At 40.8% G+C, this 14,230-nt stretch overlaps 1 protein-coding gene across 2 annotated transcripts in view; it reads left to right on the top strand.

The window, feature by feature from the left end:
- LOC139186121 (ATP-binding cassette sub-family C member 4-like) overlaps window positions 1–14,230 on the top strand; it is a 171,945-nt gene that overhangs the window by 108,725 nt on the left and 48,990 nt on the right. For both annotated transcript variants that reach the window (XM_070799911.1, XM_070799910.1), the window contains exons 23-25: window positions 613–723; window positions 5,844–5,944; window positions 7,251–7,442. In XM_070799911.1, the coding sequence (XP_070656012.1) occupies window positions 613–723; window positions 5,844–5,944; window positions 7,251–7,442 (404 nt within the window). The remainder of the gene's footprint in view (window positions 1–612; window positions 724–5,843; window positions 5,945–7,250; window positions 7,443–14,230) is intronic.

The following is a 14,230-nucleotide window of genomic DNA, read 5'->3' as shown; positions in this document are numbered from 1 at the left end:
CTAAGAATAAACACTGCAGGGCCCTGTGGTGAGTGCAGAAGGTGCTGGAAACAGTGTGAGCTCTGCTGTCTGAGAGCTGGGAACAGTAGGCATGTGAGAGGACGATCTTCACACTGAGGCCCGGCACTGCAGAAAATGCACCAATGAGACGATTTTCCATCTTCTTTCTTGTGATCGTATTTCTGTTGATAACCTGTGGATTGACATTTTCTTTTTTTTTTTTTTAATTTAATTTTATTTTTTAACTTTACAATATTGTATTGGTTTTGCCACATATCAACATGAATCTGCCACAGGTATACACGTGTTCCCCATCCTGAACCCTCCTCCCTCCTCCCTCCCTGTACCATCCCTCTGGGTTTTCCCAGTGCACCAGCCCCAAGCATCCAGTATAATGCTTGCTTCCTGGACTGATTCCTGTGTGTCCCATACCTTGTCTTGGGTTATAACCTAGTTTTCTGGAATCTTCAGGTTCCTTGAGTGTGTGGCTTTGCTCTCCTACCTTGTATAAAATCTTCTGTACCTCAGCTGAGGAAATGCTCTCCCTCATTAGAAGCAGTTAACATGGTTTTTCTGTTTATGTATTATGCTTATTACGGTTCACAAATGCAGAGGCTTGGTTCCTGCTTTTGACGACGTCCCGATGGCTCGCTGTGTATCTGGACGTCACCTGTGCCATCTTTGTCACCCTTGTTGCCTTTGGGGCCCTGATTCTGGCAGAAAGTAAGTACAGATGCGAATATTTGTGGTATGTTTACCGTTTATAGCTTTGTTTGTAGTTATTAAACACTTGTCATCTTGTCTAATATATACTCGGTTCTAATGAGTTGTGTTAAAGTGTGCAGCATGTGACTCCACAATGTCCATGTGAAGTCATTTGTGTCTTGATGAGAACCTTTATATTTTTTTCCATTTACTTATTTATTTACAGTAGGTTCTTGTCGAGACCATTAAAATTTTTTTTTGATTGATGTATGGTTAATTTATGATGTGTTAACTTCAGGTGTATAGCCAAGTGCATCTGTTATACATATATCCATTTTTTAAAAGATTCTTTTTTCATACCCCATGAGCATTGGGGTGCATGTATATATATTTTTTAGTAATTTGCATTTTGATTAATACTTCAAATGAACTGTCCTTTAGAAAAGAATTTCTGTTTTTCACTTTCGGAATCTTTAGGAGCAAAGACCAGGTATGACGTGCTTGCTCCAGCAGACCTGTGGTGCCTTGGGCCTTTGCTTTGGCTCACTCGGGCCATTCTTTTATTTTTATGTTATGTTTTATTTGGGTATAGTTCATCTACACAGTTGTCTTAGTTTCCGATGTACAGCAAAGTCAATCTGCTATACATATACATATATCCACTCTTTTTTAGATTCTTTTCCCATATAGATCATTACAGAGTTCTCTGTACTTTACAGTAGTTTCTTATTAGTTATCTTTTTAATATTTTACATATAGTAGTATGTATGTGTCAATCCCAGTCTTCCAATATATCCCTTCCCTCCCTTATCCCCTGGTAACCATGTTTATTTTCTATATCTGTTACTCTACTTCTGTTTTGTAGATAAGTTCTTTTGTAACCTTTTGTTATATTCCATATGTAAGCAATATCATAGTCTATTTTTCTCTTACTTCACTCAGTTTGAAAATCTCTAAGTCCAGCCATGTTTGCTGCAAATGGCATTATTTTGCCCTTTTTAATGGCTGGGTAACATTCCATTGTATGTATGGAACCACATCTTCCTTGTCCATTGCTCTGTTGACAGGCCTTTAGGTTGCTTCCACGTCCTGGCTGTTGTAAATACTGCTGCAGTAAATATTAGGGTGCATGTATCCTTAGGAATTATGGTTTTCTCTGGATATATGCCCTGGAGTGAGATTGCTGGATCATATGGTAGCTCTAGTTTTAGTTTTTAAAGGAACCTCCATATTGTTCTCCATAGTGGCTGTGCCAGTTTACATTCCCACCAACAGTGTAGGAGGGTTCCCTTTTCTCTACATCCTCTTCAGTACTTATTGTTTGTAGTTTTTGATGATGGTCATTCTGACTGATTTAAGGTAAAACCTCACTGTAGTTTTTTTTTTTTTTTTTTTCATTTTTTCCCACTGTAGTTTTGATATGCAATTCTCTAATAATTAGAGATGTTGACCATCTTTTCATGTGCTTTATGGCCATCTGTATGTTTACAGGATAATGTCTGTTTTAATCTTCTGCCCATTTTTTCATTGGGTCATTTATTTATTTTTGACATTGAACTGCATGAACTGCTTTTATATTTTGGAGAGTAATCCCTTGTCAGCCACTTCATTTGCAAATACTTCCCCCATTCTACAGGTTGTCTTGGTATTTTTTATGTGTGTTTTTTTTTTTCCCCTGTGCAAAAATTTTAAGCTTAATTGGGTCCCATTTATTTGTGTTTCATTTATTTTCATTGCTCTAGGAGGTGGGTAAAAAAGTTTGCTGCAATTTATGTCAGAGTTTTTCCTATGTTTTCATCTAAGAGTTTTCTAGTGTCTGGTCTTACATTTATGTCTTTATTTTGAGTTTATTTTTGTTTATGGTCTTAGGGAGTGTTCTGATTTTATTCTTTTACATGTAGCTGTCCAGTTTTCCCAGCACCAATTATTAAAGAAACTGTCTTTTCTCCATTGTGTATTCTTTCTTCCTTTGTCTTAGGTAGCACAGGTGCATGGATTTATTGCTGGGCTTTCTGTCCTGTTCCATTGATCTACATTTCTGAGTTTGGTGCTAGTAGTCTACTGTTTCAATTACTGTAGCTTTCTAGTATAGTCTGAAGACAGCGTGATTCCTTCTAGCTTCATTTTTCTTCTTTTTCTCACAATTAGATTGGCTATTCATGGTATTTTGTGTTTCCATACAAAATGTAAACTTTTTGTTCTAATTCTGTGAAAAATGCCATTGGCAATTTGATAGGGATTGCACTGAATCAGTAGATTGCTCTTGAGTTGTTTGCTTGTTTGTTTGTTTGTTTACAGTAGGTCTTCACTGAGATCTTTTATCTTTTTACCTTTCTTTGAATGTGTTGAGGTCTACATAACTGTAGCAAGATGACCTTCTGAAAATCCCAGGTAGTGTCCTATAGCTGGATAGAGAGAACCAGGTTTACTGTTAAGCTATTTGTACAGATTAGGTTTTAGGTTTTAGCTTTAGGGCTACTTGGATCCCTTCATTGTAGGGGTCTGAGAAAGATTCTCTATAGCAAAAACAGTATACTCACTGCTGTGTGGGTCCCAGATGAGCAGTTGTTGGAAAGTGCAGCATGAATTCACCATCCCTCACTATTCCATTGAAATAGCCCAGAATCACAGTCTTTAATAGTGGGAAAATGAGAGTAATATTTTAGATTTAAAATCACTGGCTCTTAGAACCCACTGCCTTGTTTTTGTGATTTCAACTGTAGCTACATTGGTTGTAGAGAGAGAAATTACATAATGATAATCGAAGCATAAGGATAAGAATCTGAACAATGGCATCCTCAACTATATTATACTGTCAAGTGTATCTCAATCCAGGTGAGATTAATATGGATAAAGGACAAAGAGAAGGTCCTAGAGTAAGGACCTAAGAGAAGCAGAAGAGATTAGGAAGAAGTGTCAAGAATACACAGAAAAACTTTACCAAAAAGATCTTAATGACCTGGATAACCACGATTGTGTCGTCATTCATCTTGAGCCAGACATCCTGGCGGGTGAAGCTAAGTGGACCTTAGGAAGCATCACTATGAACAAAGTTAGTGGAGGTAATGGAATTCCAGCCTAGCTATTTCAAATCCTAAAAGATGATGCTGTTCATGTAATATGCCAGCAAATTTGGAAAAGTTAGTAGTGGCCATGGACTGAAAAAGGTCAGTTTTCATTCCAATCCCAAAGAAATGCAATGCCAAAAAATGTTCAAACTATCATACAATTGCACTAATTTTACATGCTAGTAAGGATATACTCAAAATCCTTCAAACAAGATTTCAACAATATGTGAACTGGGAACTTCCAACTGTACAAGCTGGGTTTAGAAAAGGCAGAGGAACCAGAGATCAAATTGCCAACATTTATTGGATCATAGAGAAAGCAAGGGAATTCCAGAAAAGACTATGTGAAAGGCTTTGACTCTGTGGATCACAATAAACTGTGGAAAATTCTGAAAAAGATAGCAATACCAGACCATCTTACCTGTCTCCTGAGAAACGTGTAAGCAGGTCAAGAAAAAACAGAACTGTACATGGAAAAATGGACTGGTTCAAAACCCAGGAAAGCAGTATGACAAGGCTATATGTTGTCACTATGTTTATTTAACTTATGTGCAGAATACCTCATGCAAAATGCCAGGCTGGATGAAGCTCAAGCTGATGTCAAGATTGCTGGGAGAAATATCAATAACTTCAGATATGCAGATGATACCACTCTAATGGCAGAAAGTGAAGAGAAACTGAAGAGCCTCTTGATGAAAGTGAAAGAGCAGAGTGAAAAAGCTGGCTTAAAACAGCATTCAGAGATCTAAGATTATGGCATCCGGTCTCATCAATTCATGGCAAATAGATGGGGAAACATTGAATGCAGTGACAGATTTTGTTTACTTGGTTTCCAAAAATCACTACGAACTGTGACTGTAGCCATGAATGAAAAGACGTTTGCTTCTTGGCAGCAAAGCTATGACAAATCTATACAGAATATTAAAAAGCAGAGATATCACTTTGCCATCAAAGGTCCATATAGTGAAAGCTATGTTTTTTCCAGTAGTAGTGTAAGAGTTGTCAATGGATGTAAAAGTTGGGCCATTGAGAAGGCTGAGGGCCGAAGAATTATGCTTTCAAGTTGTGATGTTGGAGAAGACTTTTGAGAGTCCCTTGGACAGCAAGATCAAATTAGGAAATCCTAAAGGAAATCAACCCTGAATATTCACTGGAAGGACTCATGCTGAAGCTCCAATACTTTTACCACCTGATGCAAAGAGCTGACTCATTAGGAAAGACCTTGATACTGGGAAAGATTTAAGGCAGGAGGAGAATGAGGTGGTAGAGGATGAGATGGTTAGACAGCATAATGAACTCAATGGACGTGAATTTGAGCAAACTCTGGGAGATAACAAAGGACAGGGAAGCCTGGCATGCTACAGTCTATGGTGTCACAGAGTCAGACATGACTTAGTGACTGAACAACAACAATTTTGTTAGCTCTTTCTAAATTCATAATAACTTTTTAAAAATTTATTTGTTTGTTTGGCTGTACTGGGTCTTAGTTGGGGCATGCAGGCTCTTTAGTCTTAGTTATAACAGGAAGGAATTTAGTTGCAGCATGTGAATTCTTAGTTGTGGCATTTGAAGTCTCTTTGCCTGACCAGGGATCGAACCTGGGCCCCCTGCATTGGGAGTTCAGAGTCTTAGCTATTGAACCACCAGGGAAGTCCCTAGCAGTGTGTGTGTGAATGTGTGTGTGTGTGTGTTTACTATATTATTGTCTCATACAACAGAAGTAATATTATGAGTGATAATATCATTACATGCTAATGATTTAAATACTATAAAGGAGTCTTCTCACTACTATATAATAAAATAGATAACTAAAAAGGACCTACTGTATAGCACAGGGGATTCTATTTAATACTCTGTAATAACATATATGGGAAAATAGTTTTAAAAGAGCAGATTATATGTATATATTTGGCTAATTCACTTTACACCTGAAACTAACACAGTTTTGTAAATCAACTATACTTCAATAAAAATCATAAAAATAAAGGAGTCGTCTTTGTAAAGTGACAGAAGGACCTGTGTGAGGGGTTGAGAAGGAGACTGACTTTATTCCTCTTCTTCCTCATTTAGCTTTGGATCTCGGGCAGGTTGGCCTGGTCCTGTCTCTCACGCTCACACTCATGGGGATGTTCCAGTGGTGCGTCAGGCAAAGTGCCGAAGTTGAGAACATGGTGATGTTTATCTTTCTGTTCTTAGCCTTTTCAGGTCTCCTTCCTGTTATATGGCATAAAAGCAATTCTTACATAAAATAATAAAACCCTTTCTTCTCTCTTTTTTTTTTTTAACATAATCTTACAAAGTTTTTTTTTAATGTTCTCCTCCAGCTGCTTGAGGGCTTCCCTTGTGTCTCAGATGGTAAAGAATCCACCTGCAGTGCAGAGCCACAAGAGACAAAGGTTCTATCCCTGGATTGGAAAGATCCCCTGGAGAAGGGAATGGCTACCCACTCCAGTATTCTTGCCTGGAGTATCTCTATGAACAGAGAAGCCTGGCAGGCTATAGTTCATGGGATTGCAAAGAGTTGGACATGACTGACTGACTTTCACTTTCACTTTCCATCTGCTTAAAGTTAATAAAAATATATACATATTTTCTCACATATGTATGCCATGTCAGAAGATTTTACATTCATCACAAACTGTCTTCAAATACAATAAATGTGTCTGTAGGAGAGAGGTTCTGAAATTCTGGAGACAATGTAAGCTAATTTCTTAGCAGCTTATTTATTTTTGCTTCTTAATGGATAATTCCTTATTTTTGGTAAAAGAAAAGAATCCAGTATTTTAAGGTTTATTTAATTAATATTTCTCTCCAACCCCCCCCCCATTTTATCACTTATTCTTGTGTGTGTTGAACACCTGAATTTTCTGGTGGCCCTTCTTCCTGGTAGGTAGGCTTCCTCTCAGAATGTGCTCTCAAAGGTGTGGAATTACAGTTCTTTAAGAAGCCTCAGTCAATAAGTAGATTATATACTTTTGAATATTTTTACCTTCTCCTAAAGGGAGACAAACAATAAAAATGAAGTTTTTCCATTTATTTCTACTAACAGAGCTGAAAATGACTATTAAAATGATGTTTGATGACTGTCCAATTCTGGACATCTGTAACACGTGACCCTTCTGTAGCCACACATATTCATCAATGTCCATAAATGTTCTTTTTTTTTTCAAAAAAAACTTTTGCTTTTTTTATTCAGATGTGAAAGGTGGATCAATAAAACCTTACCATTAATTTCTCTTAATTTTTTTAGCTTTTATATAAAATTGAAGAAAGTAGTCATGTGTAAAAGTGTTGAAGGTGATGAACAAGTTTGCAGATCATCCAAGGCCTCATCAGACTCCTACTTCTGTCCTTTGTGGATTTTGAGACCTGAGATATTCTGAACCATAGAAAAGCAAGAGGTTTCATTTACAATCTCTGAACACCCATAAACTAGATCCTCTGATACTAACTCATGTGATGTCATGTGTGTTTCAGATGATTTCAGTGGAAAGGGGGATTGAATACACAGACCTTGAGAAAGAAGCACCCTGGGAACTTAAGTATCGTCCACCACCATTCTGGCCCACAAATGGAAGGATTTTCTTTTTCAGTGTGAACTTGAGATATAACTCGAACAGTCCCCTGGTATTGAGGAACCTGGAAGATTTCATTTACTCAGGAGAAAAGGTTAGTTTAAGCCATTTGCCTCTTTACATCCAGCTAAAGATTTAGCGCCACATCTGTTCTTGGCTTCCTTATCACTATGTCAGGGGGACTGTTTGCTCCTAATGGATGCAAATAAGTGACATTGTAGGTGAATCTTTCTTGGAAACTGATCATGGAATGGGGACACCAGCAAATTTTCCCCTGTGTTGTGAGCTCCCTCATGGTGGTTGATGGGCCCTGGGATCCGGGGCTCCATCTTAACCTGACCCAGGACACTATATGTGACACCTGATTATTCATACAAAGTCTGGGATGTCAGCCTTGTCTTCCTGGCCCTAACTCTCCAATATGTCATTCCTTTCCATCTTTTATTGTTTATATTCTGAATCCCCTCCTCCTCCCATGGTGACCTCTGGTTGCAGCCTCCTTCCCTGTCCCTTAGCCCTTCCTGTAGCCTTGTCCTCCACTCACCCACACTGAGCTGCCAGCCCCCTGCCCTCCCCCCCACAGACTGCTTCTTTCTTAGCCCAGATCTGATTCTTACTGGCCTGGGTGAGCTGCTGCTGGAACCATAGCATAGCCTCAAGTCCACTCCAGCAGGGGCCATGGGGTGACCTTGTGTCCTCCAGAGAAGAGCCTGAATAATGACCCAGTCAGGAGTGAGGAACCAGGGCCTCAGATGGAGGCAGGGTCTAGGGACTGGCTCAAAGTCAAAAGCAAATTGAAGGGAGCAGAGAAGATCCATGTGAAAGATGGCAGAGAGGCTTGTGACCTGGACCTGCCAACATCCATGTCTGCTGGTGATGTTCCTTCCACACTCAGCTTGAGGCCCTCAGCTCGGACCAGGACAGAGTCTTGAAGAAGAGACTAAACAAGAACTGGCAAGGTGTTTGGAAGCTCTTCCCCACATCCCTCTGCTGCAAGTATGTCTCTGACATACACACCCACCCCCTGCACTGGGATTGTGTGTAGTTTCTCCCAAAGCACCATGTCCTCCCTGTTCCCAGTGTGCACGCTGCCCCTCTACCTCAGAGACCCAGGCCCTCCATCATCTGGATGGTGAAAATCTCATTTTCTGAGTCAAGTCTAGTGTATCTTTGAGACCCTTGGTTTAATATACCCTTATATATACTAATATGCTAATATATATTATATATTTTTAATATACATACTTAATATCAGTTCAGTTCAGTCGCTCAGTCGTGTCCAACTATTTGTGACCCATGATTCGCAGCATGCCAGGCCTCCCTGTCAATCACCAACTCCGGGAGTTCACTCAGACTTACATCCATTGAGTCAGTGATACCATACAGCCATCTCATCCTCTGTCATCCCCTTCTCCTCCTGCCCCCAATCCCTCCCAGCATCAGAATCTTTTCCAATGAGTCAACTCTTCGCAGGAGGTGGCCAAATTATTGGAGTTTCAGCTTTAGCATCATTCCTTCCAAAGAAATCCCAGGGCTGATCTCCTTCAGAATAGACTGGTTGGATCTCCTTGCAGTCCAAGGGACTCTCAAGAGTCTTCTCCAATACCACAGTTCAAAAGCATCAATTCTTCGGCACTCAGCCTTCTTCACAGTCCAACTCTCACATCCACACATGACCACTGTAAAAACCATAGCCTTGACTAGACGGACCTTTGTTGGCAAAGTAATGTCTCTGCTTTTCAATATGCTATCTAGGTTGGTCATAACTTTTCTTCCAAGGAGTAAGCACTTAATGGGAAATAGATGGAGAAACAGTAGAAACCGTGTCAGACTTTATTTTTGGGGGCTCCAAAATCACTGAAGATGGTGACTGCAGCCATTAAATTAAAAGATGCTTACTCCTTGGAAGAAAAGTTATGACCAACCTAGATAGCATATTGAAAACCAGAGACATTGATGACATGTTGCTAAATGAAATAAGCCAAACACAAAAGGAATAAATACTCTGATTCCATTTATGTGAGATTCCTAGAGTAGTCAAATTCAAGAAGACAGGAAGTAGGAAGATGGTCAAGCATGGTGGCACAGAAATGTGAATGTACTGAACACCAAACTATACACTTAAAAATGGTTAAATTTTATGTGAGTTTCATCGTAATTAAAATAAAAGATAACACCTGTGGCATGCTTTGTAATTTGGGATCTGTATCTCATAGTACCTTAGTTTGTTCTTGTTTTTGTTTTTAAATCAGAGAGCATCTTGTTTTCTTTGTTCCCAGAATGTGGCATTCTGCAGGGCACAGAGAGGATGCTGAGGGCTGCTCAGGTGTGAGCACCAACCCACACACACACTCACACACACAACAACAACAACACTGTTTATAACTGAAAGAACTTCTCTTTAAAACTCTTAGCACCCCAGACCCATCTAATGGCTGTAGCTGTGATTTAATGAGTGAAACCCTTGTAACATGAAAGAATATTCAACTTAATACCCATATGCTACCCATGGAGCATCTTCAGTTAGTCACAGGGCAACAGCTCCCTCCTAATTATTTCCAGTTTCCGTCATAGGTCAGGAAAAAAGTGAACTGCTGTGTCAGGAAAACATTAACCGCAGCTCTTGATACAATCTTGTCCCTGAGAGCACTGTATGTGATGTTTACTCACTCTCAGACAATGTGTCTGTCAGATTTTCTGTTGTAAATGTAATTCTGTTCACCTGCACTTGTCTTAAATTTCCCCCAAAGCCATAAAATATGATTTATCTAAGAAACTTGGTAGGACAACTTAGGAACATAACAAATTCTTATTCTTCCTTCTTAAAACCTGCAAATCATAGGATTATTGAGATTCTAAAATGTTTGAGGGAAAAGTGAATTTGGAGACTGAATTAATAACTGAAGTAACTTGTCTTTTGATCTGTGCCTTGGTCCACTCTCAGTATCACTGTTAGCTTCATTTCTGTGTTTGGAGATGACACCCAGGCAGCGTGTTCATGAAGTGATTTCAGTCCACTTGTGTATATGTCAGGTTCCCTCTCCTGCTCACTTGTCCCAGCCTCCGTCACTCCAGGACACCCCTTTGGTGTTGTATTTGACTGAGAGAGGCTGTTGGCGGGGGTGGGGGTGGGTGCGGGCAGGGGACATGGGAGTGAGCCAGCCCAGCAGAAGTGGGGCTTTATTCTCTTTCCCTCATTTCCTCTTCTGTTTCGATTCCTGGAAGTTAGAGCCAATAGGAAAGTATAGTAGGTACTAGTCAGGATTTTGATTCACAGAAGAAATTACAAGTGAAAATAAGGAACTCGGACTTCCCTGGTGGTGCAGTGGATAAGAATTTGCCTGCCAATGTAGGGGACACTGGTTTAATCCCTGGTTTGGGAAGATTACACATGCCACAGAGCAAATGAGCCCTATACCACAACTACTGAACCCATGTGTCACAACTACCGAAGTCTTTGCTCAGCAACAATAAAAGCCACCTCAGTGAGAAGCCCATGCTCTGCAAGAGTAGCCCCCACTCGTCACAACTAGAGACAGCTCGTGCAAAGCAATCAGGACCCAGCACAGCCAAACAGAAAAAAAAAAAAAAATCAACATGAGGTAAATAGCACCCTAGACTTCCTGGTTAGAGTCTGAACATGGGCTTCCTTTTTCATTTAGATGATTTTGTGGTTGATTTGATCATTTAGAGAGTCCTGGGCAATAAAGTATCTTCCAGCCCTCGAGGTAGATTGATTTTGCTTTCTTTTCTCCCACAGCTATTATTTGGATGGTATATTTTTACAGATGCTTAGTAGACCATGCTATAATGTACAAAAATATTAGTTTCCTACATTTTTTCATTTTTTTATGTAATATTTTCTTAAAAATTTCTCCCTTCACTCCCAGATTATCCCCTTCCCCTGCTGGCTTCCTAATTCCCTGTGATTCAGACTGTGGTACCAGAGCCAGCAGCATCTGTCTCTCCTGGAGCTTCTTAGAAATGCAGAGTCTCAGGCTCACCCAGATCTCCTGACTCAGATTTGTATCTGAACATGATCTCCACCTTTCTCTCCCATGGGCAGTTTTTGATGAGTGATAACCGGTGATTCCCAAGAAATGTTCTTTAACAGTTTAAAATTGAACTCAGTTCAGTCGCTCAGTTGTGTCTGACTCTTTGTGACCCCATGAATCGCAGCACGCCAGGCCTCCCTGTCCATCACCAACTCCCAGAGTTCACTCAGACTCATGTCCATCGAGTCAGTGATGCCATCCAGCCATCTCATCTTCTGTTGTTCCATTCTCCTCCTGCCCCCAATCCCTCCCAGCATCAGAGTCTTTTCCAATGAGTCAACTCTTTGCATGAGGTGGCCAAAGTACTGGAGTTTCAGCTTTAGTATCATTCCTTCCAAAGAAATTGAACTCAAGAATTCCCAAATCTCTGCTGCTAACTAGCAAGAGGCTCTAGAGTGTTCTGTGCCACTAGCTTTACTTACTTTTATGCTTTTATGAGATGGTTGAATGCCATTACTGACTGGACGGACATGAATTTGAGTAAGGTCCAGGAGTTGGTGGTGGACCTGGAAGCGTGGCATGCTTCAGTCCATGCGGTTGCAAAGAGCTGGACATGACTGAGCAACTGAACTGAACTGATGTTCTATAAATTGCACCTTTGCATTATAATCTAATTCTGTGTGATTCCACTGCATTTCTTTGCATCTGTCCAGTGGAGTCTGTCTTCATTATGGGTAGTTTTCATCCTGCTGTCTGTCCTTCCCCACACCAGCCTTCTGCAGGGACTGGAGGGATTTCCCACAGACTCAGCCCTGCCTGGACCTGGAGTCAGAGATAGACCAGTGCAGCAGTGTATTTGTGGCTGTTTCACCACCTGATGGGATAAAAAATGAGTCCTGCTGCCCCAAGCAGGGTATGAGGTCTGTTTGGCCTATTCCCCAGGCACCATGTGTCCCACTTAGCTGCAGGTTTCTCTCTCAGTCCAACTGTGGGTGCCGGGTCTTCCTGCTGACAGCTGGTCCACCTGCCCTCAGGTACCCTCTTTACTCTCACTCACCACATGTATGCCTGACCATAAGATCTCTATGGTAGGCCTGTTTCTTTAACTGCAGCTACACCTCTCCCCACTTTCTCTGTTTTAGCTACTCAGAGACATGATAAGGTGTCAGGCCATCCAGGAGATAAGGAGTCCCTTTAGCAGGTGGGAAAGAGAACAACAGATGTGGATTTGAGTCCCGTCCTGCTACTTATGGGCTCTGATATTCAGACAGACTAATTCATCTAAACCTCAACCTTTTTTTATGCAAAATGGAAGCAATAGATTGTAACTTGTAGGGTGTTTGTACAACTTAATCAACATAAGGCATGTAAAACACCCAGAGTAAATGCTTGGACAAAAATGGTCGTCATTTTAATAGGGTATAAAATGACCATAACCACTTATGTTGTGGAAGGTGTTGTCTGTCCCAGGAGAATGAGGTTTTGGCAATTTGAAGTTGTATCCTATAGATGGCTGTAGGATCCATCTGTTGTGTCTGTCTCTGTCTGATTTATCTTGTACTTAAATAATATGGTAATGAACTGAAGAAGTGAAGTTGCTCAATCATGTCTGACTCTTTGCGACCCCATGGACTGTAGCCTACCAGGGTCCTCCATCTGTGGGATTCTCCAGGCAAGAGTACTGGAGTAGGTTGCCATTTACTTCTCCAGGAGATCTTCCCAACCCAGGGATCAAACTTGGGTCTCCCGCATTGCAGGCAGACGCTTTAACATCTGAGCTACCAGGGAAGCTCAATATGGTAATAGATTTTCCATAAATTTCTCTGGACTGAGTTAAAATTCTCAGCTCCCATGGGAGTTTCTTTTTCTCAGGACACCACAGGTAATACAAATAATAAAAAGTCAAGTCCAATACAGATCCTGATGTCAACATATGCAGTCTGGTTGAAGAAACAAGAAAATGGCTATATTCGCTTTTTAAGCTGGAAGGAGATCACAGTTTTTATAGATGCTTATAAAAATGACATAACTTCTGTTAGAGTTGTAACAAGTCCATATTAGGGGACAGGAAGAGCATTTCCAAGGAATTAGACATGTGAGACAGACTTAATGATGTGTGGTTAGGGTTTCAGCAGGTGGAAATGCGTGTGAAAGGCATTCCGAGAGGTGAGACCAGCATAAGCAAAAGCATGATACCCTGATTCAGTGAATGAAGAGCGAGACACCTGCAAAGCATCCAGGAAAATGAACTACCAAGTGTGTAACACACATTTTTACATTCAACCCTTACAACTAGCTAGTGATGCCAAGGAAGCTGACTCATGTACATGAAGGATGGAGAGATTAGAGAGGACAGTTTTGTAGAAGAGACATCCTGGGGTGGAGTGTTGGGTGCTGAGCTGGCAATCAAGAGTTTAATCTGAGAAGTGATAGCACATGGACCAGAGGGGCAGGTGCAGGGGACGAGGAGCCCGGAGCTGTTATGCCTCCAGCAAGACGTGCTGGGAAAGTGATTCCACTTCTTGGAATCAAGTTGATGTTGATTAAAACAGAGCTATAACACCTGGATTTGTGAACATGCAGGGAAATGGGTGGTAGTAGAAAATGGTATCATACTTCCAGAGGGTAGGCTAGCAGCTTAACAGCTTCCGCTGAAAATGTTCATACTTTGTTGTTGTTCAGTCACCTAATCACATCCGACACTTCCCAACCCTATGGTCTGACGCACACCAGACTTCTCTGTCCCTCACTGTCTCCTGCAGTTTTCCCAAGTTCATGCTGATTGTATCAATGATGCCATCCAGTCATCTCATCCTCTGTCATCCCCTTCTCCTCCTGCTTTCAATCTTTCCCAGCATCAGGGTCTTTTCCAATGAGTTGGCTCTTT

This window comes from Bos indicus, chromosome 12 (assembly GCF_029378745.1).
Source record: "Bos indicus isolate NIAB-ARS_2022 breed Sahiwal x Tharparkar chromosome 12, NIAB-ARS_B.indTharparkar_mat_pri_1.0, whole genome shotgun sequence".
Taxonomy (NCBI): domain Eukaryota; kingdom Metazoa; phylum Chordata; class Mammalia; order Artiodactyla; family Bovidae; genus Bos; species Bos indicus.
Note: the sequence above shows the minus strand (reverse complement) of the source record. Positions and strands in the feature narration are given on the sequence as shown.